The sequence below is a fragment of the Acomys russatus genome, chromosome 7 (assembly GCF_903995435.1).
Source record: "Acomys russatus chromosome 7, mAcoRus1.1, whole genome shotgun sequence".
NCBI lineage: Eukaryota > Metazoa > Chordata > Mammalia > Rodentia > Muridae > Acomys > Acomys russatus.
In genome coordinates, this window is record NC_067143.1 from 7,149,492 (window position 1) to 7,175,933 (window position 26,442).

At 51.4% G+C, this 26,442-nt stretch overlaps 2 protein-coding genes across 2 annotated transcripts; one reads left to right on the forward strand and one right to left on the reverse strand.

Moving 5' to 3' along the window:
* The first annotated feature begins 434 nt into the window (after window positions 1-434).
* On the forward strand, window positions 435-4,361 carry Tmem86a (transmembrane protein 86A). Its single transcript, XM_051148581.1, has 3 exons — window positions 435-591; window positions 2,605-2,869; window positions 3,509-4,361. The coding sequence occupies exons 1-3, from the start codon at window positions 571-573 to the stop codon at window positions 3,943-3,945; spliced, it is 723 nt and encodes a 240-aa protein (XP_051004538.1). The 5' UTR covers window positions 435-570; the 3' UTR covers window positions 3,946-4,361.
* A 710-nt stretch (window positions 4,362-5,071) lies between these two features.
* Igsf22 (immunoglobulin superfamily member 22) lies at window positions 5,072-26,099 on the reverse strand. The gene is given in 32 exon segments (XM_051149690.1): window positions 5,072-5,349; window positions 7,599-7,964; window positions 8,714-8,814; window positions 8,816-8,875; window positions 8,913-8,959; window positions 8,961-9,030; window positions 9,899-10,050; window positions 10,222-10,312; window positions 10,314-10,333; window positions 10,793-10,860; window positions 11,441-11,487; window positions 11,489-11,546; window positions 11,584-11,585; window positions 12,080-12,129; window positions 12,131-12,259; window positions 12,901-13,007; window positions 14,022-14,108; window positions 14,358-14,797; window positions 14,856-14,981; window positions 15,881-16,060; window positions 16,062-16,207; window positions 17,020-17,059; window positions 17,403-17,434; window positions 17,437-17,484; window positions 19,135-19,226; window positions 19,229-19,286; window positions 20,184-20,305; window positions 20,872-20,921; window positions 20,923-21,089; window positions 21,274-21,435; window positions 22,526-22,582; window positions 25,980-26,099. Coding segments are annotated over 32 exon segments (3,573 nt in total).
* Between the last annotated feature and the right edge of the window lie 343 nt (window positions 26,100-26,442).

Consider the following 26,442-nt stretch of genomic DNA (forward strand, 5'->3'; position numbering starts at 1 on the left):
AACATAGCTCTCCCATGCTGAAGGTTGAATGTCTGTTGATCCACTGGGACGCATGACTACACTGTCAAAGGCATGTCTTACAGGAATCGCGTCCGCTTAGACTGTATGTTTAAAAGCTGACAAGCATCTATCTGTCTTTGGTTTTTGTTCCGGAGTTAAGAGAAGATGCATCTCGCGGTGCTCCCGGGGCAAAAGATGTTTGTCTTCCAGCCTTGGGGGGGACCGGAGGAGGGGGGAGGGTCGCCGTCACGTTCCGGGATGCCCTGGCATGCCTCCCGAAGGGGCGTGGCCTCGTGGCCCCGCCCCCGCCCGGGGAGGACCTCCTGCTCAGTGCAGAAACAGAGATAGCCTGGCCGGCGCCCCCAGACGTCTCCGCCCACCCGAGGCTCCGGCCCGCTCATTGGCTGGGTCTGTGGTGACGTTGGGGGGTTCGCAGACAGTACTCCGAGCGCCCGGCGCGCGGGAGGTATTGTGCTTCAGCCCGGCTTTGTTCGGTTGTCGGCTCACCTGTCCCTGGGTGCGTCCTGGCGGTGCAACCCGGAGCGGGTGCCAGCAGTCGCCGCCGCCGCCATGGTGTCCCCGGTCACTGTGGTGAGTGCGCGAGCGCGCGAGCACCCCCCCGGGCCTGGGTCAAGGCAGCGGCAAGCCCGGCCGCCTGGGGGCGGAGGAAGCTGGTGTCCCCTCTGGGGAACCGGTGCTGTCACGGCCCCCTTGCTCTTCACTCCCGTAGCACCCCTCCTCCGCGCGCCCCCCGTCTGCCCGCGGGAGGAAGGAAAACATTGTGCACGTGACTCGGAAGCGTGACTTTGTTGATCCATGTGTGTCTGGAGCGGGTCTTGCGGGTCTTGGCCTGGGACTGGGACGCAGCGGGCTGCAGGGTTCTGCGTGGCGGGACCTCAGAGAAGCATTCGAGAGGGTGGGGGGAACCAGAGCTCCTGGGAATCGTGCCTCGAGTTGGTTTTCTCTTCATATTGTAAGCGCAGGAGGCGACGCCTCTTTCTAAGCAACGCTGTTAAGGCGCTGGGTGAAGCTGGACCGCTCTCTATAGACTTGACCTCCTCAGACTTTATCAACTCCAACCTTTGGCTTGTCTCCTCACCCTTCTAAGGCTAGCTTCTCTGACTCTGATTTCACCACTTATTACCAGATTCTTCTAGGAAATATGGGCCTGGGGAATGAGGGGAGAGCAAAGTTGATGTTCCTGAGGGCTGACAGGTGGAGCCGGGATCCCCTGGGTGTCCTCCCTTTGGCCATGACCTCACTCTCACTGTCGGTGATGGCGATAGCGGAGTTTCCATGGGAAGGGAGTGTCACCTCTGCTCCCATCTCTAACCTCTGGCAGAACAAGAGCATTCTTGTATTCTGGACCCACTGGCTATCTCTTCCTACCCTTCCTCAGTTGTGTCAGGTATCTGGTAACCTGGGGATCTGAGTGTGTCCTCAGAGCCCCCTCCCCCCGTGGAACAGCTTGTTCAGACAGCTGGAGCACTTTAGGTGGAGGGTGAGTCTATAGGGAACCCCAACTGCTCCAATTCACCCCCAGAAATCCTGAACTAGCGACCCAAGGGAAGGCACGCCGGGAGACCACACAACATCTGCGGAATCTCTCCCCCCCCCCCCCAGCTCAGACTGTGCCTGCAGCGGCCTTGAGTAAAACCTTTCTTTAGCTGCCCTCCCCCTAATCCAGCTGAGACCCAGTCAGCTGCGCCAACTTCCCCCTCTTGGTTCCCCATCTCCTCCCAGCCTGTCTGCTGGCTCCGGATCAGAAGCTGGGACCAGAAGCCCTCCCCACCCCCTTCCTGTCTCTGGTGCCTCAAGTTGTTCTTGTTCTCTGGGAAAGAAATGGCCAACGCCCCCCCCCCCCCCAGCCCTGGAAATCTGTGGTATTTCCAGGACTGTTTATTGCTCCCAACACAGATCTATTTCACCTCCCGGCATCCTTAGCACTTCTCTTTGTCCTTGATGCCACCTTTAGGTAAAGTGGAAGCTTCGAGGGGCAGACTGGACAGGACAGAAAGCCTGTGGGGTGGAGGTACTGTGACTCCCCTACATTCCTGGCACTCACCTGGTGTTGCCAGGGCTCTAAGCCGGAGTCCTGGCTCTAAAGCTGGGATCATGAGTTGGTTGGTCAGTCGGTTTGTTTCTGTGGTTTCCCCCTGACATTACTCCCAGTTCTCCACAGCTGGGAGCTGAGGCTGACAGGGAGAGGTGTTAAGGGATCCCTCTAGGACAGGGAGGAGAAGAAAGCCGGAAGGGAACAACATTAGGCTGCCCAAAGGAATGTCCTCATAGGCACTGTTGGTCCAGTGAGTGGCTGTTCTGGCCAAGTTCCAGGGCCAAGAGTGGACAAGAGTGACAGGACAGCGGAGCCCTTGCCTGTCCCCGTAAATTGAGCCTCCGGTGATAATGGCTTTGTTCACATCTCGCTGGCTGGCCAGTTGGAGCCTGACAGGCTAGGTTTCTCCGTCAGCCCTCCCTGTTCTGAGTGCCTTAGGGCTAGTGCATGCACAGTAGCTTTGGGGAAAAGGTTAGGGTTTTAGGTCCCATCGTGGGCTTCTGTGCCCCCAACCTCTGAGTGTTGCCCTCATTCTGTCTCTCCTCCAGGTGAAGAGTGAGGGACCCAAACTGGTGCCCTTCTTTAAGGCCACCTGTGTGTATTTTGTGCTCTGGCTGCCCTCGTCCAGCCCTTCGTGGGTCAGCGCCCTTATCAAGTGCCTGCCCATCTTCTGCCTCTGGCTCTTTCTTCTGGCCCATGGCTTCAGATTCCTGCTGGCCCACTCCAGTGCCTCCCTCATCTTTGTGGGACTTGTCTTCTCTGCTGTGGGTGATGCCTTCCTCATCTGGCAGGACCATGGCTACTTTGAACACGGTCAGTGGTTGGAGGAGTTGCCTGGGAGGGTGCCTGGGGCTGGAGGAAAGAGGGTCCTGGCATGGGGAGTGGGGCAAGGCTTTGGAAGAGGGAACAGAGAGCTGGAGGGTTTCTGAGGCTGGGGACTTTGGTCTTCTGTTGGAGGAAGACCAGCTCTCTAAGGGAGATGGTGAGTTTAAAGCTACAGCTCGTCCCACCCCTCTCAGTTCCAGAGCTAAGCTGCTAGGTTATCCCCAGTCCCCTTGATAAGTCATGAAGCCAGCCTTTAGCATGTTATGTTTTGCCTCTCACTCCTTCTCCTCCTCCCTCCCCTCCCCCTCCTCCTCCCCCCCTTTGGTTTTTTTTTTTTTTTTTTTTTTTTTTTTGAGACAGGGTTTCTCTGTGTAGCCCTGGCTGTACTAAACTCACTTTGTAGACATGGCTGGCCTGGAACTCACAGCAATCCACCTGCCTCTGCTTCCCAAGTGCTGGGATTAAAGGCGTGCGCCACCACAGCCCTGCTCGCCTTTAGCTTTTTTTTTTTCTCTGTGTTAGCCTTGGCTGTCCTGGACTCACTTTCTAGACCAGGCTGGCTCGAACTCACAGCGATCCACCTGCCTCTGCCTCCTGAGTGCATTCTTTATCCCCTCTCTCTTCCAGGTCTTCTGATGTTTGCTGTGACGCACATTCTCTATGCTTCGGCCTTTGGCATGCGGCCACTGGCTCTCCGGACAGGCCTGGTGATTGGAGTGCTGTCAGGCCTGTGCTATGCCCTGCTCTACCCGGGGCTATCAGGTGCTTTCACCTACCTGGTGGGGGTCTACGTGGCCCTTATCAGCTTCATGGGCTGGAGAGCTATGGCAGGACTGCGGCTGGTTGGGGCAGCCTGGCGGTGGACGGAGCTGGCGGCTGGCAGCGGGGCACTGCTTTTCATCATCTCAGACCTGACCATCGCTCTCAACAAGTTCTGCTTTCCCGTGCCCTACTCACGGGCACTCATCATGTCCACCTACTACGCTGCTCAGATGCTCATTGCCCTGTCGGCCGTCGAGAGCCGAGAGCCAGTGGAAGACTATAGACTGAGCAAGGCCAACTGAAGAGACTGGGGTCTGCTCACCTCTCCCCTGGGGTTGGGGCCCAGACTTGGGGCGTGTGCTGGAGTTGGATCAGTTGGTAGCTCCTGGGAAAGTGGCAGGCTTGAAGGGGTAAGAAGAAGGAACGCCCAGCAAAGCTGGCAGGCTTAGGAGCAGCCTCATAGCCCTCGCCTGAGTCAGGACTAGATGTCTCCTCACCCCGTCAGGATTGTCAAAGCCCTCCCATAAGGCCATGGTGCTTTTCCACCCCTCTCTTTTTACTAGCTGTGAGAATGTGACCTATGCCCAGGACCAACGGCCATGCCAGGCTCGTCCATTCCCACCTCTCTTCCAAGACAACCCAGGAGCAGGCCTTGAAAACTCCTTCCCCAGGCTCCCCAGTTGGGAGGACTGGTTGGAGGAGGAGCCTTGTTTTCCCTTGACTAGCCTATGCTCCTCCGGCAGTCTCAGTCTGTGAGTGGTGAATGGACGTCTATCTGTGAGGAGGAGGGTACCAAGGCTGCAGATCGGTCCGCTTTCCCTCACAGGCCAGCCCAGAGCTTGGGCCTCAAAACCATCGCCCTCAGACTCTGTCCCCAGAGCTAGGGTGTACCATGCCAAAGGAAGGGGCCAGGCTCCACCTATATGTCTTTGTCCTGCTGTCTGCAAAAGACTTAAAGGGGTAGGCCTCAGAGGGCTCCTGAGGGGTGCTTAACCTGGCTCAGAGCTGGGGCCCTCTCCTGGCACACCAACAATGCTTTCTTCCTGCCCTGGGAGTGAGTTCCAAATGACACTTTGGGGTCTTAAGACCCGAGGCACAGTCAATGCAAGGGGAGTAAGGATGGGGCAACTCCATCCTCTGCTGCCCATGTGAATAAATAAAAATAAAATGAAAACCCGAGGGCCAGTGGCTTCATAACTCGTCTGCCTGTGTGGCACGTGCCTATTCTGGACGTGGGGGTGGGGTGAGGGTGGAGGCGTGGTGCCAGGAGTCCTGTTTGTCCTCACAGCCTGGGTCAGAGTCGTCTTGGCTCAGGCATCTTGGCACCAGGCTGGGTCTCTGGCTGTGCTGACACTTGTTACTTGTTTCAGTGGGTCTCATTTCCCTGGTCACGTGTGTGCGCGTGCATGTGTGTGTGTGTGTTTATAGTCAAGACGGTGGGTAGTGTTTCATCATTGTCTGCCATTTGTCCTTGACATAGGCCCCTGTGTATAGGTGTCTAGCAGTCTTGGTCACTGTTAGCTCTGCAGTGTTCTCTGCTGCTGTTTTACCCACCGCCCCAGCCCCAGCCCCACTGGCTGCAGCCTCCTCTAGTCTCCTCTTGGACTCTGGGTTAGTTGGGCTGCTGAAAGGAGTGGGGTTAGATTGGCTGATTAGTTTAGAGCTGAAGCCCTGGCAGAGGCACTCAGATTTTAACAGGCAGTGCCCTAGTCCAGAAGCAGAAGGAGTCAGAGGTGAATATGCCACTGGTCTATTTGTGGTGCCTTTGGGGGGTGTGATAAAGGGGATTCAAACCCAATGGGTGTTGAATGAACCTATTAATTTTTATTTTGTTCCTGGGGATCAAACCCAAGTCATTTCCCATGCTGAAATTATGCTCTGCTATTGAGCTGTGTATTGCTGTGAACTGTGAACATAGACCCAAACTGTCTTTGAGACCTCTCATGGGGACCGAGAGCAAAGAAATATGGGGAGGAGCAGGGTTCCGGGACTGTCTATTGTGTCAAGCCTCTGGTCGAAAATCCTTTAAGGGGCCAGGCATGGTGGCACACACCTTCCTTTAATCCCAGCACTCAGGAGGCAGAGGCAGGTGGATCACTGTAAATTCAGGGCCAGTCTGGTCTACAAAGCGTGTCTAGGACAGCCAAGGCTACACAGAGAAACCTTGTGAAAAAAAAAAAAAAAACCACACAAAACAAAACAACAAAAAAACAAAAAACCCAAAAACAAACAAACAACCCCCCCCCCCCAAAAAAAACCCAACCCAAACCAAACCAACAACAACAAAAAATCCTTTAAGGAAGTATTCTACTGTAAAACATGTTTAGAGCCAGTTCCTTCTGGCTTCCGTGGGAGGATGGCTGGATACTAAGGGAGCAAGGTCTAGAGTTCTGAATGCAGACATACAAGGTGAGAAGAAAGGGGAGCAGGCTGGGGAGAAGGAGGAAGCCAACAGAACTTGTCCTGTGCTCTGAGGGGCACTGTGAGGGTCAGGAGTGTGGCTGTGAAGAAGGGAAGAAAGCCCCATGGTGACTTCCTGTGGGCAGTTTTGGAGCTGGTCCGTTCCGTATATGTCCATCCCTATTGCACTCCGCTCTCGGGAGCAGAGGGTAAGCTCAGTGAATTTCCTGTTCCATATGTTCACAGCACACAGAGCCAGGTACAGGACAAGCCCCTCCCCTGCATCACAGCTGATGTTGGTACCTCGAGGATGGAGCTCTCGGGAGATGCTCTGCCTTCTGCAGAGTCTCAGTGATTGACCCTGCACTTGACTTGGCGTCTTTGAAAGACCAAAGCAAATATTCACTAGTGCTCACGAGAGAGCTGATACTGCTGCACTTCGAGGCGCCACCTAGGAACTGAGAACTGGTCTCCATGTCTCCCTAGCTGGATTAGCTGTGTGTGGGATCAGACGCTGCCATCTAGTCACCCTTGATATTTTCCGGGAATTGTTAGGCACTTCCTCATAACCGTGTAGGTGAGGAAATTGGCTCAGAAAAGTGGCTACGCAGTTGTGGCATCAGGCCCCTAAGCCATGCTCCTAAAACCAACTAGAGTGAGTCAGGGATCTCTGGTTGGGTAACAGCTGTCTCCCCACACCCACAGTGCTGCTGACCTCCTGGCTTGGTTCTGTACATGATCCGGCAGCCATTCTGGAAGCTTTATCTTCTTAGAGACAGTGCAATGGGTACCATGTTTCCCCGCAAGGGAAGACATCTCTTGCTGAACAAAGATCCGTAGTCACAGAGACCGTAACCATGGAGGGGCACCACCATAGAGGGTTTAAGGGAGTGAGAGCAAGAAGCCGGAGAGAGAGGGAACAGGATGCCTGGCCTATTGGGATTGGGAAAGGCTTGGAGGAATCAACCACGCATGGCAGGTTGGGTCACACTGTTAGCCCTGTAGCCATGAAGGCTATAGACTGGGTGAGGGTCAAGTTATCTCAAGGATGCACATCACAAGTATGCCTGGCAGGCATGTGTGAGAGGAGTGGGCTCCTTTGGTCTTGCTGTGTTTGGGTCTCTTATCTGCCCTTACCTTAGACCAGTGATTGTCAACGCTGGTGCATATCAAAACCACTTGAGAGAATTTGTGAATGGACCAATTTCTTTTGGAATCCTGCTGGATACATCGTGATGGGACAGATGACTGGCATCTTTTTAAAAGGTGGGGCTCAGCCCATCAATATATGCTGGCACTCTTTAGTAAGGGACCATGAACTCCCACAGCTTCAGGTACCAGGAACATACATGACAATGATAAGATGGGAGAATATTTGTACCACTTGATGGCAGATTAAATTAAAAACAAAACAAAAGCCAGCACTAGCCAATTAAAGAGTGATTGATGGCTTGAGCCCCTGCCCTTGGACAGGATGGACGTGATGCGCCTGGTGGTGGTCTCGTCATAGACACTGAGCATGCAGCTTCTGTGGCCCTTGCTTAGCAGTACTCACTGCTGTCCTGTGGTGTGCAAGGGGGATGCAGGGGTACATAGGCTGCTGGTGGAGTTGTGCCAGAACTTAGGATGGACAGCGATGTTGGATGACCTTTGTAGCTAATCACCATGAGCCATGGGTTCCCAAGGAAGGTGTCAGGCACGGTGTAGTCCTGGCCAGAGAGCACAGTGAGTGGCTGGAGTTGGGTCAGAAAGTGGGGTCCATGGCGTCATTCTTGCTGACAGGACTTGAGCTTGGTGCTCAGGTTCTCACTGCATAGGTGGGATGACGGGCAGCTGTGAGCCGTCAGCATCTTAGAGCTCAAAAGAAACCCCCAGGGCTGTTTAAATGGAACCTGGAAGACCTGGGTTGTAGTCTTAGGTGCTAGCAACCATGGGAGCCTCAGCTGTGTACTTTTTCTTTGCTCCCTTTCCCCCTCCTTCCCCGGTTCTGTCCCTCCCCCCCCCCCCACCCTTCACAGAGACCTTCTCTTTATTCAGCCTTGGCTGGTCTGGACCTTGCTGTGTACACTAGGCAGCCCCCACCCCACCCCCAGTGCTGGGACTGCAGGTGTGACCTGTGCACAGTTGTTAAGGACTCTTGCATGCTCACGATGCCCCTAGGTGCTCCAGGGTTTGAGTAGCTGAAGCAGCGCCCCCCCCCCCAGGTTTTTATGTTTTCCTAGTCTAAGGGAGTCTGGATACCTTCCCTGTGCACACTTCTTGGATCCTGCTAGTCTCATCTTTTTATCCTCAGCATGGAGCTCTTCCTCCAAACCTCCCCCGTGTCAACTCAGCCTTTTAAATTCTCCTCTTTGTCCCATTTAGCCCTCCTTTATGGCTTCGTGATGTTATCTGTATCCCTTCAGACTTCTCAGAATCCCAGCCTGCACCCCCACTGGTCCCTTGAAGGCTTCAGATTGGCCCTATAATCTTCCTCTCGGCACTATTATCTTGGCCCCTAAGGTACCTCCCTTTTCATTTCTGTATAGTTGCATTCCCCATCAGATAGCATAAATGATAACCCATCTTATGGTTCTCTGATCTTAACTCTTGGGTACCCTTTGGTGACCCTATGTCCTCTTCACCATCAGGGCTTCCTGGCACAACCGAGACCCCCAGTGCTGCATTCACTCTGGTCCTTACTGACAAGCCAGGTGTCCTTGGAGTACAGTGGGTCGCTGTCACCCATTTCATTTTGAGCCACCACTCTGAAGTAGCGTTTTCTGCTGGGCCACCGTGTACTTGTTGTTGAAGACATGTTTAGCTGCAGTGAACCAGGTGGGGGAGGGGCTCCTTCCATCCATCTTCAGGTGCTATAGTGGGCATCAACATCTCCTGGACATCAGGATTCTGGGTCACAGTCACTGTGTTGGGGGGGCTCTTTAAATAGGTGCAGGCTTGCAGGCAGCCTGGGGAAATGCGGAAGAACTGGAGGTTTGTTGGCTACCCTGGGGACAGAGTTGTCCCTTCACTGTAGCCCCATGCCCAGCCTGTTAGAAGACGGAAACGTCACACTTTCCTTCTGTGAGTGGTAGGCAGCAGATGTCCTGGAGTCGGGAAAAACCTGTTTGTGAAGTGTCACTTTGCCATTTAATAGCTTGTGACCTTCGGCAAGTTATATCTCTTTTATGACACCCGTTGCCTCATTTGCAAAATGAAGACCTTGCAAGATGGCTGCTCATTTAACAGGATTAAGGGATAAGGTGGCCACCCTGTAGTTAATACTCAGTGAAGGTTCCGCTCGCTCTCTCTGTTCTGTCCAGACCGCTGCTGAAAGCCTCCAGCCCCGTTAGGAGGGCACTGTAGTTTGTAGTAGATCCCTTTCCAGTGGCACCTCCTGCCCCTCACCCCATCTCCACTCCTCTCCTTGCGGGTTGTGCTCTGTTTGTGCCTCATAGCTCATCTGATATGGCCAGACTGCAGAATCTGAAACAGGGGCCGTGCCTTAGGTCAACGTCTCCAGGGCTTCAGGACTCTGAGATAAGAGGGTAGAAAAGCCTTTCTATCAGTTAAAGGCTGATAAGGCCTTGCTTTGTGGTGTCAACGCAGGTTTCACTCTCCACCCACCTGCAGAGTTTGTGCCCGTAGGTTGCTAAGTAGCAATGGGGAGATGCATTTTGTAAAGTGTGTAAAGGTAGCTGCAGAAGGCATCTGCCAGCGTCTGTACTTGCCTGGAAAGTATGCCCTGCCCACTGTCTGTTCCTACCACATGCATGCAGTAGTACCACACGCCCCCTGCCCCCTCAGCCCCCCGCACCCCCAGGCCTCTTCCTGTACCTGCCACTAGCAGGTAGACATCATAAGGTGTCTCCAAACTCATTCTGGAGTGAAGGCTGACACTCTCCAGGGTCAGAACAGTTAGTGTTGCCAATGAGAATTGGGAGTAATTTTTTTCCCTTGGTGATGGTTTCCTAGCCCTTGATAGCGATGCTGTCTTTCGGCCAGGTCACAGCGGGTGGTGGTGAGCCCTGGGTAATAACAGGTGACAGCACAGTCAGTCATGGGCAAGTATTTGGAAGAGGGCTCTTTTCCGTTATCAACGATTCTCCTTCCAGGCTCCAGTGAGAAGGATCGGTGAGTGACAGAGTTAGTCAGAGACAATCGGGTAATAGTGCCTACGACATCCAACTCGGTTATGCAGGGGAGAGTGTGGGGGGCAAAATCAGGGACAAGTCAAAGAGGTCTATGTGCATGCAGAGGGCTGTGCCAGCACCTACCATTGTGTGGCTCTAGCCAGGTGCTGAGGTCAAACTGGGCGGCTGGGGTGGAAGACACACAGGTATGGACCGCTCTTCAGCTTTAAGCCTCCCCTCCAGAGCCTTTCCTGACCTCTTTCGTGGTGAGCCACCATGTGGTTGCTGGGAATTGAGCTCACGACCTCTGAAAGAGCAGACAGTGCTCTTATCCGCTGAGCCATCTCTCCAGCCCTATGGTCCACTTCTTGCTGCCTTTGGCTCTCATCTCAAGGCAGAGATAGAGTGAGTCCCTCCCCCAGGCTCATACCAGCCAAGGGAGGTGCTTCTGTTAGAAAAGTGGCTCTCGGCCTTCTTCATGCTGTGACCCTTTAATGTGTGTTATGGTGACCCCTCCACCATAAAATCACTTTCATTGACACATCACAACTGTAATTTTGCTACTGTTATGAACCATAATGTGTTTTCCTAGGCAATTCCTGCGAAAGAGTCACTCAGCCCCCAAAGAGGTCATGACCCACAGGTTGAGAACTGCTGAGTTAGAGGATTCAGACACGTTTAGGCCCCTTACCACGCCTGGAGGTTCTAGGGTAGCACAGACATCCAATTGGTCCCCAAATTCATCTATCCCAACCCCGCGCCTAGTTCCCACAATTAGTATGCCCAAATCCTACTTCCCATCACTTCTACAACAGCTTCCACGGCAAAACCCTTAATATACACACGATTACTCTTCGATGTGCCAATTTAGTTATTTTACCGACTCAGGACTTTCATTATAATTCAAAATTCAATACATCCAACACACTCCACTCATTTACATGCGAAGCCCAGGTTTAATTTAGCCATCTCCGCCACGTCCACCTCACACTCCAGACTCAAGACCTGCCAAGCAGCCACGAGCATCCTCACTCAATCCCAGCATGCCTACTCATGTACATAACAGGAGCCAGCAAAGCTTGAGAAAAACTCTGCCCGTTCTGCCTTCTCGCTGTCCCAGATGCTCAATCTTTATTTGTTGGCTTCCTCTCGAGTGTGAATCCCGCTGCTCTATGAGGCTGGCAGTTGCCAGAGTGGAGATGGTAGTCCTTCCTGTCAGATTTTTCTCCAGCAAGTCTCTTTTAAAGGGGCTGGTTCCACTAATATGTTGGGCCTGGCCTCATACTAGCAGGATCCTTGACCGCCACTGAACTGGTTGGCATGCTGGCATGGCTTACACACAGCCGTAACTTGGAATTTATAGTCTGTGTCCTCTACAGTGTATTCTGTGCCTGAGGTGGGAAGATGAGGGGTCATGAGGCCAGGGACATCTACGAGATAAGAGACCAAAGAGTGGGAGACCACAGGAGAAGAGGCAATGGGATGTTAACACTCCTAAAGGAGCAGCTGGTGGCGCATGCCTGTAACCCCAACCTTCTGGGAAGCAAAGGCAGGCAGATCTCTGTGAGTTCGAGGCCAGCCTGGTCTACAGAGTGAGTCCAGGACAGCCAAGGCTACATAGAGAAGCCGTATCTTGGAAAAGCAAACCAAACCAAACGAAACAAAAAAATCCCCAAAGGAGCTTGAGGTGGGAGTATACCCACTCAGCAAGACTTTCTCTGTCTTACCCTCTCCTGGCTCAGAAGCTTTTTTTTTTTTTTTTTAGGTTTTTCAAGACAGGGTTTCTCTATGTTATCTTGGCTGTCCTAGACTTGCTCTGTAGACCAGCCTGGCCTTGAACTCACAGAGATCCACCTGTCTCCGCCTCACGAGTGCTGCGATTAAAGGGCGTGCACCACCATGCCTGGCTAGCTGTCCCTAGGACCTCGCCCTGAATGGGTCCTTGTTGGCTGGCACCCACAGCTTTGTTGCTTTTCTTTCTCCACTTGACAAAGTAGCCAAGCACTGCTCCTCAATCCTGGGCAGGAACATTTTATGTGATGGTCACCAATTCCATGGTCACATCAGCCACTTGGCGCTGATTGGTAAGGCCAGGGAGTTCTATGTGTCACACTAGAGAGAAAAAGTTAGAAAGGGGGGGGGACACATAGGTAATTCCCCAACCCCTGTCAATTTCTGCTCCTGTTTAAAACACCTTAAACTAACGATTGTTAACACTGGTTAAACATCAAATGGGAAACACATGGAAACCCACCACTAACAATTAGTATCTGGGTCCTAATTCAAAATATCCTAATTGAATTTTCTAGGGGTAGAGGGCAGGCATGGACATTTACTAAGGTGCAGGTGTGTGTGTAAGATGTGGACAGTACCAGTCCTCTGACTCCTGCAATTTTGGTGCCACAGGTCTCAATTGTGACACACTGACACACTGGAAGGGGTGCAGCCAAGCAAATTAATTAGCAATCATGATTTAAAATACTGCCAAGGGGTTTCTTTGGAAAAAATGAAAGTGGCTTCAAGCTTATCCCTAAGTTAAGTGTCACGCATCCTGCAGCTTCCAAAGTGATCTCTGGAAGGAAGAAAGTGGAGTTGGTTTTTGTTTGCCCTTCGTCTGCACTCACTATGTCCTACAGGATAGCTAGAGGCTGAGCCTGTGGTACTCCCTGCCCATCAGCATCCCTCAGTGACCCCTAGGTGCACCCCTTAACACTAGGCAATGTCTCTCAACTATTATGGGATTATGGGATTCCCTGCAACGGCTTCCTCAGTCTCAGGTGGGTCACTCACACCCTCTTGATGGACTGCCAGAATATAGAGTGTGTAAGCTTCCACCTTGTCATCTATCTCTCCTGTTTTTGTTTTTTAATTTCACGTGCATTGATATTTTGCCTGAATGTATGTTTGTATGAAGGTGTTGGATAACCCTAGAACTGGAGTTAGCAAGAGTTGTAATCTAACATGTGGGCCCTGGCAATTGAATCTCGGTCCTCTGGAAGAGCAGCCAGTGTTGAGCCATCTCTCTAGCCTCATGTCTCCTGTCTTAACTCAGGACTTCTTGCCAATAGCTCTTGACTCTACTGTGACCTGTTTCACAGGCAGGCCTTCCATTTCATGTGCCCAGTTACCCAAGAGCTCCAGGAACACACTTGGCCTTAGGAGGCTCCTGATGGTCTAGAGACAGGCAGCAGGAGGGCTTCTCACTGACCTGAGGTCTGGCTAACCTGGGGCATATCTGGACTCTTGAGTTTTCTGCGTCCATCACTTCTCCTGTGCCCAGTGCTCCTTCTGAGGTGTGCTCAGAGAGTTTAATCATTGCCTCTCTGAGCCTCCTGCCCAACTGGAAATGTCTGCTCTGCAGCTGCTGGCAAGCCTTGTTTGGGTGACACACACCACAACCCCTCCCAGAGAAGTTCTCTCTGTTTTCAGAGGTTCCAGAGTAACCATCTTTCTAGTGTTACTGTCTATCTTGGGTTACAATTTCTTATCTGTCTACTAGTTTTACCCTTTTGGGTATGCTACATCTGTGTGTCCCCAACATCAAGAACACAAGGGTGGTAAAACTGAGTGAAAATTCAAACCTTCTCATGCCCCAGGTTTGAGGCATGGTGTGTGTGTGTGTGTGTGTGTGTGTGTGTGTGTGTGTGTGTGTGATGTATGTTGAACATCCCAAGGCAAGCTCACCATCATGTTCAAAGCAATCTAAGATCCCCTTACTACATAAACTCCAGCTTTCCCTTCTTACTTTATCCCAAGTCTTTGATTTCCCACTTCATTCTGTTTTTCTTCCCACCTCAGTGTTCTTTGCAACCAACCTAGCTGACACTCCCCAGTCCTACCCGTTTTTCACCTCATCGCCACCTTACCTCCAACCATATTCTTAGTGTTTAGTTCATAGCAACAGCCAAGTGACTGCTGGGAGATGTGCTGTGTGCAGTGCACTTGGCTGTGCACTTGAAAAACATTAGAAATAGGCACTAGGGTAAAACCCGTACTCTGTCCCTGGTGGAAAGCTGACACTCAGAGCGGTCTATTTGACCAAGGCCACTTAAGGTATTAGCAGTTAGCTTCTAGTTACAAAGCCAGCATTCCAACCCATTCCCAGTCAGAACTCAAACTCTGTCCAGGGCCTCTGTCCCAGACACCCACTCTGATCACTGGGCAGCTGGTGCTCTCACACAACACCGTGCCTGTGCCCTTACATGGCACATTGAGGTACACAGTGGCAATTGCTGTGTGATGATGGTCGTTCTTGAGATTGACCAGGACCAAACTGCAGTCCTTATGTAAACAGCTGGAGATGTTGAGCTCCATGGACATGGCCTCCTCCTTGGTCACCTACATACCATCCTTGTACCATGTCCCTTTGGGTAATGGCCTTGCTCAGAAGGGCATCTTAGCCAGATGCTGGTGGCAATGAAACATACAGGCTGGCCCAACATCCTTGAATATTTTCTCCCTTCAGAGGGCCTTACCTGCGATGGATGCATAGGCTTCATTTTCTGTGACCTTCGCACAGAATGTGTATTTTCCTTCATGCTCTGTGCCCATGTTGGGGAAGATGAGCATGGACACCTTACCCTGCTTCACTATCTGCATACAAGGCAAGTCTGTGATCTGGAGGCGAGGGGCACACATGAGTGTGAGCATGGGCCAAGTCAATATCTCTTGATCTCTCCCTCAGACCCCCCTGCTTCTATCCTTCGGCCACCTTTTTGTTGTTCAGCACTACAGACAATTCCGGTGGGCTGCCAGCAGCTGAGTACCTGTCTGACATGTAACTCTTCAGAGTTGCTAGATGTTCCGAGAAGAAAGAGGGCCAGGGACTGGGTCAGTGTGTTGGTGTGAAAGAGAATTCTGGGAAAAGAGTTCGTACCATGGTTGTGGGAATATTCAAGAGTGTTGTGCCAATCACAGTTTATAATGACCAGGTTGGCAAAGGTCAATAGGTGATGAGAGGGCAGCAAGCAGGTAGAGGGGTGTTGAGGAAGGCTCAGAGGCTTAGCAGTTAGGAGGATCAGGAGATGGTTAGTGGGAAGCTGATTAGTGGAGGATGGACCTTTGGGACTAGGCATGCTCTGTTGATGAAAGAAATAGATGGTGGAGCTTGGTGGTGGTGGCACATCCCTTTAATCCCAGCACTTGGGAGGCAGAGGCAGGCGGATCTCTATGAGTTCGAGGCCAGCCTGGTCTACAAAGTAAGTCCAGGATAGTCAAGGCTACACAGAGAAACCCTGTCTCGGAAAACCAAATAAATAAATAAATAAAAAGTGAAGATATAGGCTGTTAGTGGAGTTGGGATATTTAGTTGTACCTATACTGTTCTGGTCTATGGGACATCCTGACTCACTGAGGTGGTAAAGGGTTGATGTGGAGTCATTATGGTGAGGATGAATAGGGGATGGTCAGGATCAAGAAGTTTGGGATAACTAGGGTTTCTGGAGATGGGCTACTTCAGAATCTGGAAGTAAAAGATGAAGCTAGGGAAACTGGTTTAGAATCTGGGAGATGGAGGTTGATGAGGGCATAAGAATGCGAACAGTGAGAGGTGGCCAGAATTGGGAATGGAGGCACAAGTTGGTTATAGTCTGGTAGAGGGCTGGAGCCAGGAGAAGGGTAAGTCAGTGTCCGTTATGAAGGAATGCTGGGGTCAAACACGTTGGTCAGTGCGGGTCTGCAGAAAGGGTGTGTGTCTTCTGTGGTGAGGGTGCAGTAGGGCGGTATTCAGTAGGGGTTCCCATCCTGCATGGCCACTACGGTGGACTCCCCACCTTCACTGATCTGTGCACCACTGATGACCACCTCAGCTTGCTTGCCTTTGTGGCTCTTACTTTGCTTGGAGCTATGTGACAGCAGTCACTCTTCTTTCTTTGAGGGCAGTTTCACATCCTTAGCCATCAAGTCATGAGTGGCTCCTTCCTTTTACACATGCACTTTTGAGGTGGGTCACAGATCTAAAGGGAAGGCCTGTAGACAGATTAACATTTTTGCCTCCTCCCAAACCACCACAGTTTCCTTGCAATTGTGCACGTTCCCCCCTCTTGTTCTGACCCTAGAAATCAGAAGAACTTGAGACACTGTATATTTTGTGCAACATGTGACCCATGGGAGTGCATGGCAGAAGGAGCATTGTTGGCCTTACACAACTCATTTGCCCATGCACTCTCTTTGCCAATATGTAGAAAGGGACGACAACTTTGATAGCCTTGCAGTCACGAGCTGTGTTGCCCTCCCTGCCTCATCTCTCCGATGTCTGGACTTTTATACAAGTTGTTTCTTTGCGTGGGGATGCTGTTTCCTTCTCTGAGAGCCGACTTACCTTCTGTTCTTCTGGATGAAGCTTGGGGTTTTATGGCATTGCCTGCCTGTCCTTGGCTCCTCACAGCTGCTGTCCCTCCCTCCATCACAGTGGCGATGAATGAGCATGGCAGATTCCAGGTGTGGCATCGCACCATCACACACAAATGCCCCGCGGTAGTTATAATATGGGACCATGTGAGATTGGTGGAATACATGACGTTAGAACTGTAGAGCTGTTATGCAGCTATTTCCTGGACAGACGCATCCCTTCCTGGAGGCAATGGAGGCTCATAAGACACCCGAAGCTAAGGAAACTTGCAACTCTCAGGAAACACAGAGGGTTGCAAGGCCCCTCCCCTTGGTGATGTTGGCAGTAAACAGTCTCGCAGGCAGAGGGGACTGAACGCTGAGCAGCAAGCTCGGGGAGGAAGCTTTTGTGAGTTATCACTCATGCTGAGGTGAGGCTTTGGGGATGCAGTTGATTTTGAGACATCCACACTTCTGTAACACCTAACTCATGTGTGTGAAAGTAACTCTAATAAACTCACTGGTCTGTCAAACTACCCTGGATGGGATAGTCTTTGGGTTATTGTCGGTGCCCTTTCTGGGGGTGAACAGATGTGGATTCATATCTCCATAGGGGAAAGTCACCCAGCTGATAACATGACCCCAGTGTGCGTAACTCCAGCTTAGTAGCGATTACAATGTCACTTTCGCACCTGCCTCCTCTGCTAGAGGAACCTTTCCTTTTCAGTACCCATCACAGAGTCTTATCAGATGGATGGATGGATGGATGGATGGATGGATGGATGGATGGGCATACAGGGGCTGCTGTGACATGAATTCCATCCCTCCAGCTTGCTCGTGAGGCTGAGAGGCTGGTGAGATGAGCCTTCTGTCCCATGTTCCTGCCTGGGCAGAGAACTCACGGTTTTGCTGAGTCTCACATCTTTGTGTGAGTCAGCCTGTCCTCCACCAGTCTGAGATCTGCTGTTTGTCACCCCTCTTCAGCTCTGTCCTGTTGAACTGCTGTGCAAAGGTCACTCACTTCCTTGGAGAAGTGGGGCTCAAGCACAGCGGCGTGGTATTGGCACCATCACCAGTTTCACTTCTTCCGTGAACTTCAGGGCAGGGACAGGGAGTGAAGGAGTGTGGGATATGTGGGCCGTGCCCCCAGGGGAACCAGCATGGAACTGGCAAGGTGGAGCGTGTTCAGCCCCACCCCCCCCCCCAAATCTCAAACTTGGGATCAGCAAGAATAAGAACTGCTCCCTCCCTATTCTGAGCCTGCGTGCCCGCCACTTGCAATCTGGTGACCCTCCACTTTGAAGGTAGCCATTTAACTGGCACCTGGATGCAAACAGAGCATCACCACCATCACAGCCACAGCCAATGAAATACATTCACCCCGAAGACCCTTCCTTCTCCCCAAGGTTCATATAGCACTTGCTCACCATGGAGTAAACCTAAGCTGCTTCACTAAATGCCAGCTGCTGTTTCAGGGGCATAGCTCTGAGCTAAGAGAGCTGTAACTCTACAAACCTTTGGGGAAGGCCTTCTCACCCCCCTGCCCCCCTGCTCTGCACCCCCAGCTGGACTGGGAATCCTGTGGACCCCACCCTTTCCAGGTTCCATTGCATTCTTCCTGGCTCTGCGTGCACTGACGCTCGGACACCCGAGGGAGCGATGGAGCGGAACGCGGGACCACAAAGGAGAACAGAAACACAGGGGTCGTTGACCTCTGTGGCCCACAGCTGGGACAGTTCCCTTCCTTTCATTCTTTTTGCTAGCCACCTTCTGCTCTGGAGTCCCCACCTTATGATGTTTATATAGTCTCCCCTCTAGTAATACTAACAGTGGTAAAAAAGAGAGAAAGAAAGAAAGAAAGAAAGAAAGAAAGAAAGAAAACCCAATATGTAGTATTAGAGATCTGATAGGCACTATTTTAGCTAATTTTTCACATATTGACTAGTCAGTTCTCATCTAGATGGGTTCTATTATGATTCCCCATTTTACAGACAGAGAAACAAGGACAAAGAAGTAAGGTGACTTGCTCTAAGTCACACATGCATAAGTAGCAGAAACTGGCATCGGAACCCCAGTAGTTTAGCTCCAGAGTCTGTCGTCTTAACCACTATGCTACACTGTCCCATGACACTAGTTCATAGCCCGTAAGGAATATCTCTACCCTACACCTCATATTTCCTTTTTGTGCTAACTCCCATCCCCATGCAGTCCTTTTGTGCATAGACCACAGTCCTGTCTCCAGTATAGAGCGTTCAAGGCCATTCCTCTCCCTGAACCCTGACAGGCCTTTTGGGCCTCCATGCCGACGTTCATATCCATATATATCCATATACTGCTTATAAAAGAAAATGCTCATTTGGGTCTAACAGTTTCAGAGGGCTAGCGACCATACGTATAATGGCAGGGAGTGTGGCAGCAGGCAGGCGGGTATGGCACTAGGACAGTAGCTGAGACCTCCCATCTTGAGACATTACTACAAGGCACTGAGAGCTTACTGGGAATAGTGTGGGCCATTGAAACTTCAAAGTCTGTCCCCAGTGACACACCTCCTCCAATAAGACCACACCTCCTAATCCTTCTTGAACAGTTCTACTGCCTGGACACCAAGTATTCAAATATATGAGCCTGTGGGGGCCGGTCTCACTCTCAAACTGCCATGGCGCCCATCCACTTCTCTCCCACAGTCAGGCTGTAGGCATGGGCACTGCTCATGTTTATGCTAGCAATAACTAGCGTGTACTGCTGCCCACCTGCCTCACGCTGTACTTGCCCAGGGAATACTGGGTTCGGAAAGGCTTAGCGTTCTGCCTTATAGAGCAGGTGGGGAAGGTGGTGAAAGTTTTAGGGAGGGACATCTGAGTTCCTCATTCCCCAGAATCAGCATAGCTGGCTCTGGAGGGTGCATACACATCTCTCTAAACATACTGAGGCCACACAAATCTCTCTAGCTTTACTTCCAGACCAGTGAGACCCAAAGTTCCTGCCCTTCCCATAAGGTGTTCTCTCTCTCTCTCTCTCTCTTTCTCTCTCTCTCTCTCTCTCTCTCCTTCTCTCTCTCTCAGTCTCTCTCTTTCTTTCCATACTTTTTTCCATTTATTTATTATTTTAATCTCTTTACAGCCTGATCCCCGTCCCCTTCCTCCTCTCCTCCCAAGCCCGCCTCATGCCCCTCCTCCAACTCTCCCTTCTTTTTCTCAGAGAATGGGAGGCCCCCCAAGGGGTACCACCCAGGCACCTCACGTCACACCAGGATTAAGGGTGCCCTCTCCCACTGGGACCTAACAAGGCAGCCCAGGTAGAGGGAAGGGATGCAGAGGCAAGCAACAGAGTCAGAGACAGCCCCTACTCCCATTGCTAGGGGACCCACATGCTGACCACACAGCACATCGGCTCCGTGTGTGTAAGAGGTCTAGGTCCAGCCTATGCATGCTCTTTGGTTGGTGGTTTAGTCTCTGTGAGCCCTATGGGGCCAGATTAGTTTACTATGTAGGTCTTGTGGCGTGTGTGCTTGACCCCTCTGGATCCCTCCATCCTTTCTCCCTCTCTTTCACAGAACTCCCTGAGTTTTGGCAATGAGTCTCTGCATCTGTTTCCATCCACTGCTGGATGAAGGACTCACATTCTTCATCTGTGTGAACCCATTGGATGCTTTTCCAGAGGACCAGAACTTCCAGGGTAGCCCCTGGCTAGGTGTTCCCCACCTTGACCCATATCATCTCAGTATTGGGGTCCTTCATCTCCATGATGCAGCTGGAGACTTTGGTGGTGTCAGCCTTGGCTTCTGTGTCTTCTAGTGGCTTTAGATTCCTGATGACCTGAGGAACTGTGTCAACAAACTGCAAGGATCCGAGGCATCTGGACTCTGTCTGGAGTCCTGGAGGAGCTAAGCTCATTAGGTAACACCTCCTGCCCCACCAAACTAATTGATCAACTGGAAGATAGAAGAGTAGGATTGGAGGGGATGGGGAAGGAACCGCCATTCTTAGAACAGTCATTATGTGTCTGGACCCAGGACAGAGACTCTATAATTACATGGTCAGTGTTTAGCAAGAGTTTGTCGAATGAACCAGTACATGACAACAGCAGAATAACAAATGACAAATGTAAGAGAGAAGTATTTATTTTTATTTTTTATTTTTTATTTTTTGCTGATGTAGAAGCTGGAACTCAGAGAGATACCGGAGCCAGGGGAAGTGGGATTTGAACTTAGTCTGTCCAAATTCACCTGCATACACCTGAGTAAAGGTAGGAGGGTGACAGGTACTCTCCACGCATTTGTGGTACACAGCCTGCCTTTGAGTGTGTGTGTGTGTGTGTGTTCTGCAGGGCAAGAGAGAAACCCAGCTTGACCCCTGCCCCAGGTCCCTGCTTCTGCTGGGCACTGACCACATCCCCCAACTTTCACTTTCTTCTTTATGTCTTCGAGCTTTTTGAGCAGCCAAGTCAGGGAAACCATACTCCATACACACCTTTGCAAAGTCCTTCTTTGGTGTCTTGGCCCAATTCGTAGGCATCTCTTTCTCATATGTCACCTTGCGTTTCTTTTGTGGGTCAGGAGAACCATAGATTATCAGGGAGGGACCAAGACTTTTACTTACTGTTTCCCTCTGCACCAAGCTTGAGATACCCCTTCACTCTCTGTGGGTTTTTGAATTCAGGGTGTTGTGACAAAGCCTTTGAGACTCCTCAGATGGTTGGGGGAGACCACATCCTGGGCAGTGGACCTCCCCCAACCTCACATCGTGATCTACGTTTTCTTGGCCTGAGGACAGAAAGAGGGCATCGTCCAACAGCCAGACATCTAGCTCTCAGGAGAAAAAGCCAGGAGGAGGAAAAAGGGATGCCCTCGGCTACCAGCAGGGACCGTGTAACGGCATCTGTGTGCTCATTACTTGCAATGCCCCTGTGGTCGTCTGAGTCCTCTGAGGTCAGTTGCTCCAGTTGGACCAGAGTCTGACTATTAGAGAGCAGGAGGGGTGGGGTGCACAGAGATTTTCTATGAGATGGAAAAAGAAAAAGAGAAGTGTGTGTTTTTTTAAGGGAGAGGAGGAGTTAAGAGTTGGGGTTATGTGTAAAAATCTGGGCAAGCAGTGTGGGTATGGGCATGTACTGCCCAGCTCTATAGCAACAGCATTAGCACCCCATCAGACTCTCCCTTGGCTATGAACTCCTACAGGGCATGGATCTCCTGCGTCTCGCAGTGAGATGAGCATTTCATTTAATGCAACTTATTTGTTCATCTCAGGCACTGGCTTGGGCCCTGCAGGAAATAGGAGCGAATAAAATTGGTTTGGTTCTTGCTTGCATGGTGCTTCCAGGCTTTCAGAGAGCTTGTGCGATGGGTGCCCTGTGGGGAGACTCTGGGGGTGGGGCAGCTTGTATGTGGGCAGAAGATCCCAAGACCGGGCTGTGGGAAAAGAAGCCAACTTCTGTTGGGGGAGGGAGGCAGAGCCTTGCCTTTCACAGTGGGAAATGCGGAAGAGCCTTAGAAATGATAGGGTTTCCCAGTTACCCATTTCTCCCTTCCCTTAGCCTCTGGAAGGCAGAACTTGCAGCTGGGCAGTGGTTCTCAGGAAGTGACCCAGAAAGTGGATACCTTAAGGATGCTAGGTCCTTGACAAGGCTTTTTTTTTTCTGAGGATCCAGGATGTCCGGGCCCCACCCCTCCCTCATATGACCAGTTCCTTACTGGATCCCTATGGCCCCAGGTTGGTCTCTCTCATCCATCATGAGCTTCTCTCTGTGCTCACTCTGTAGCTATCCACTTCCTGTGTCCTTTGTCCGCTGGAATCCACTTGTCTTCCATCTGGCTGTATCCCTGTCCTCTGGCTTTGCGCAAGTCGTCACCTTGCCCTGCAGATAATTTGGGGCCCTCTCCTTGCTCTAACAACATCTCAGCCCCCAAGGCCTCTCCCACCCTGCAGTGCCCCTTTTCCACACCACTATTTTTGGATTGTCATCATGGTGGATGTGGGCTGCCCTGGCCCGGCGGGGGTGGGGTGGGGTGGGGGCAAGTAGGGTTGGGTGAGTGATGGGTGGGAGCCTCCATGTTTTCCTTGTTGATTCTGTCATAGAAGACCTTAGCAACCCTTTCCCTATTCTAGGATGGGGTGGACTTGGGGCCACCAGGGTTCTGGACACTGTTTAATTTCCTATGGTGGACAGAGCATGCATGTTGGGAAACACTGCCACTCGTTGCCTCCTCCTGGAGGTCTGGGACCAGCCTGGAGCAGGAAGGGGACATAATACTTAGGTTCTGTACTGGGGGGACATTGGGGAAGGGGCTGGAAAGAAAGAGGACTAGGGGAGGCACAGGGAGAGGCACACCCTCAGGAGAGATGGTAGGATGAGCTTTCTCATGAACTCAGAGACACTTCTCCAGGCAGGGTGCTGGAACTCTGGTCCGAAAACAAAGAATGACACTGTGCTGGACAACTTCCTTTTCATGACTTCCTGTGAGCCAAAAGAGAGGTCAGGAAGGGCTCCAGGTGGGAGTTCATGAAGGGATTGAGGGCTCAAGGTCGCTTGAGTGGGTGGAGCATGGAAAGCAAGGGCTAGAGGGGACAGGAAGTCATCTGTGGCTGAGAAAAGCCTGTTAGAGGAGATAGTCATCAAATCCTGTCAAATTTCAGCCACTAGGGGGCACTAACACCTCTCCATCATTCAGTGGTCAAGGACCTTCATAGGACCACTTTCTAGTCTCACACAGCTGTGTAAAAGGAAACCACCTTTTTAGGATGGATTTCTCTCCCTCTCCCGCCCCTCTCTCTCTTTCTCCCTCCCTCGCCCCCCTCCCTCTCTTGTTTCTTTCCTGGAAGTTCTGGTTCCCTAGTATAAGGTGCTTGGGCCTCTTCCTCTTTGGGAGGGCTGAACTCTGTTCTAGATTTTCTCAGCTAGCCTGTGGGTTCAGTATTAGTTTTCTTGGAAGTAGTGAATCCTAGGTGAGGGACAGGACACATTGCCAATCCAGAGGGAGTGTCCATGGACATCACCGTAACTGAAAGAGCATACCCCCCTCCCCCCATTCTTGTTTTCTCTTCTTGTGATGATGCTGGGGAGTGAACCCAGGGCCTATGCTCTATCACTGCAGTATAAACTACAGAAGATCCTCATGGCTGATGACTTAGCAATGAATAGCGATTGATCTGCCTTACGAAGCTCCTCCCCCGTTTCAGAGGTGATTTTGTTGATCGTCAGGGCAACCCAGTGAAGAAGAGATGCTCGTGCTATCTGCACTCGTCTGGACTGAGGTGGAAAACATTTCGTTAACACGCTCTCACGGCTTGATTTTAAACAGAGACTAGAGGTTCTAAACAGGCGCCGAGGCGGTACTTTGCCTGCAGATGTCTTTTATTTGACCTCCACGATGTGTAAACAAAAAGCAGCCGTCCATGAGAAAGGAAAGATGCCACATGTGGATTTCAACTGCTCGTTAGTGGGAGGTGAAATCACAGCTGTGTCTTGAGAAGGGCGTTCTCTCAAGTGTCCCCCACTCTTCCCCCCCCCCCCCCACATTCGCGTTTCCCCATTCCCAGCCTGAACTCTGCTGGTCAGTCCTTTCAACCCTGGCTGCACACCAGAATCCCCGAGGAGCTTAAAAACATTCCCCGATTTAATGGTCTGGGGAGAGACTTGGGCATGGCTAGTTTTTCCAGCCCCACCCCTACGCCGAGATGGTTCTACTTCACAGCCAGGGCCGAGAAAGCACGATTAGAAACCATTTTGCCATTTCTGGTCTAGACCACAGTCCTTGAGTCCTGCCTGTTTTATTTACTTCAAGGCTCTTTCTCACTGGCCACGTGGTATGGCGTTTATCTCATGACCTTGTACACGAAGGACTTAGAGAAACTCTGCCCTTCTGGGACCTTGAAGGTAGATGCAATGGCTGTGAGGAAAGATACTCAACACCCTGGCCTCCAGCCATCTTTTAATTGCTTCCACAAGAGGCACAGCTAAAATAGTCTTGCTCTGAGACCCCTCAGCTTTCTTTTGCTGCTCTCTCCTTCAAGTTGGGCCCCCAAGGATTAAAAGCTCAAACACTTAGGGCTTTTGTTTATGTTCTTGTTTTGCCTCTGCAGTGGCCAGGTCTCCCATTATTTTTTTCTTTCAATTTTTTTCTTATTTTTAATTTTTTATTTATTTAATCACTTTACAGCCTGACCCTAGCCCCCTTCCTCCTCTCTTACCAGATCTGCCCTCACACCCTCTTTCCCCATTCTACTCTCCCCTTCTTCTCAGAGCAGGGGAGGACCCTAAGGGGTACCAACCCACCTAGGCATCTCATGTCACAGCAGGACTAAACTCATCTTCTCCCACTGAGACCAGACAGGCAGCCCAGCTAGGGGAAAGGGATCCAAAGCCAGGCAATAGAGTCAGAGACAGCCCTTACTCCCATTGTTAGGGGACCCACATGTTGACTGAGCTGCACATCTGCTACATATATGTAGGGGGCCTAGGTCCAGTCCATGCATGGTCTTTGGTTGGTAATTCAGTCTCTGTGAGCCCCCATGGGCCAAGTGGGCTTGCTCTGTAGCTCCTCTTGTGGTGTCTTTGACCCTTCCAGCACCCTCAGTCCTTCCTCCTACTTTTCCTCAAAACTCCCCGAACTTGGCCCATTGTTTGGCTGTGGGTCCTTGCCTCTGTTTCCATCAGCTGCTGGATGAAGCCTCTCAGAGGACAGCTATGCTAGGCTCATGTCTGCCAACATAGCAGAGAATCATTAATCAGGGTTGGCTCTTTCCCATGGGGCAGATCTCAAGTTGGGCCAGCCATCGGATTGACATTCCCTCGATTTCTCCTCCGTCTTTATCCCTACACTTCTCGTAGGCAAGACAAATTTTGAGTCAAAGGTTTAATGGGTGGGTTGGTGTCCCCCTCCCTCTGCTGGAAGTCCCACCAGGCTACAGGAGATGCTGAGTTCAGACTCCATGTACCCCGCTGCTAGGGTCATCCCCATAGACTCCCAGAAGCCTCCCCTGTCCCAGAGATGCCCCTTCACCCATTTATATTCTTTCTCCAGGCCCTCCACACCTGATCTCTGCCCTCATTACCCCACTCACCCGGCAACTCCCTCCCTTCACCTAATTCAGATGAGTGAGTACAGGTCTGCCACTTTAAAAGCGAACCAGGATCAGCATTACTCAATGGTAGATAAGGTGTCTCCTTTCTTGCACAAGTGACGGTCACACAATCCATTTGTCCCTGGCTCTGAATGTCTTAAGCAATCAAAGAGTTTATTAACCCTTCATGCCATCTGTGGGATTCATGTTTTTTTTAAAAGTCTCTTTCCTCAGAGATTTGCGTTGTGTTGGCCATCCAGCTTATGCCTTGGATTGGAAGCACAGATTGGGGAGAGGTTGCTGCTAATACGGGGTTCCTGAAGGGGCAACTCAGGGCCAAGACTGAGGCCACCCATGAGTGGGTACAGAAAAGGAAAAGCTTTCCTGACATTCCCTTTCCCCAGCCCCTCCACCCCGCCACCACATACTCCCCCACACACTCCGCTTGCCTCCCACGATCTTGGTTGTCGGGGAGAAGGTCTTCCCGTGGGTAGTGGAACAGGAGAACTCCATGGACACATAGTCCTGTACCATCTGCCAGTGTTGAGTGGTCGTCATGGTGACAGCAGGCTTGGGCACTCACCTGTGTGGACCAAGGGGGAGGATGGGGCCACTGAAGATTAGGGAGTTGGAGGGATGTTCAGAGGTGTGTGTGTGTGTGTGTGTGTGTGGGTGTGTGTGTGTGGGTGTGTGTATGCGCATGTGCACGAGGGTGTGTGTGCGCACATGTGGTGTGCTTGTGGACACACGGGGAGATGGGAATGAAAAGAGGAGAGTAGTTAGTCAATGGACCTTTACTCTCTGGCCTCTGCTTTCTTTGCTCCTCCTTTCCCTTTCCCTGAGTGGTTACAGGGACAGGTGTGCCTGCTCCCTCACCCAGCAACACAAACAATCCCAGGGT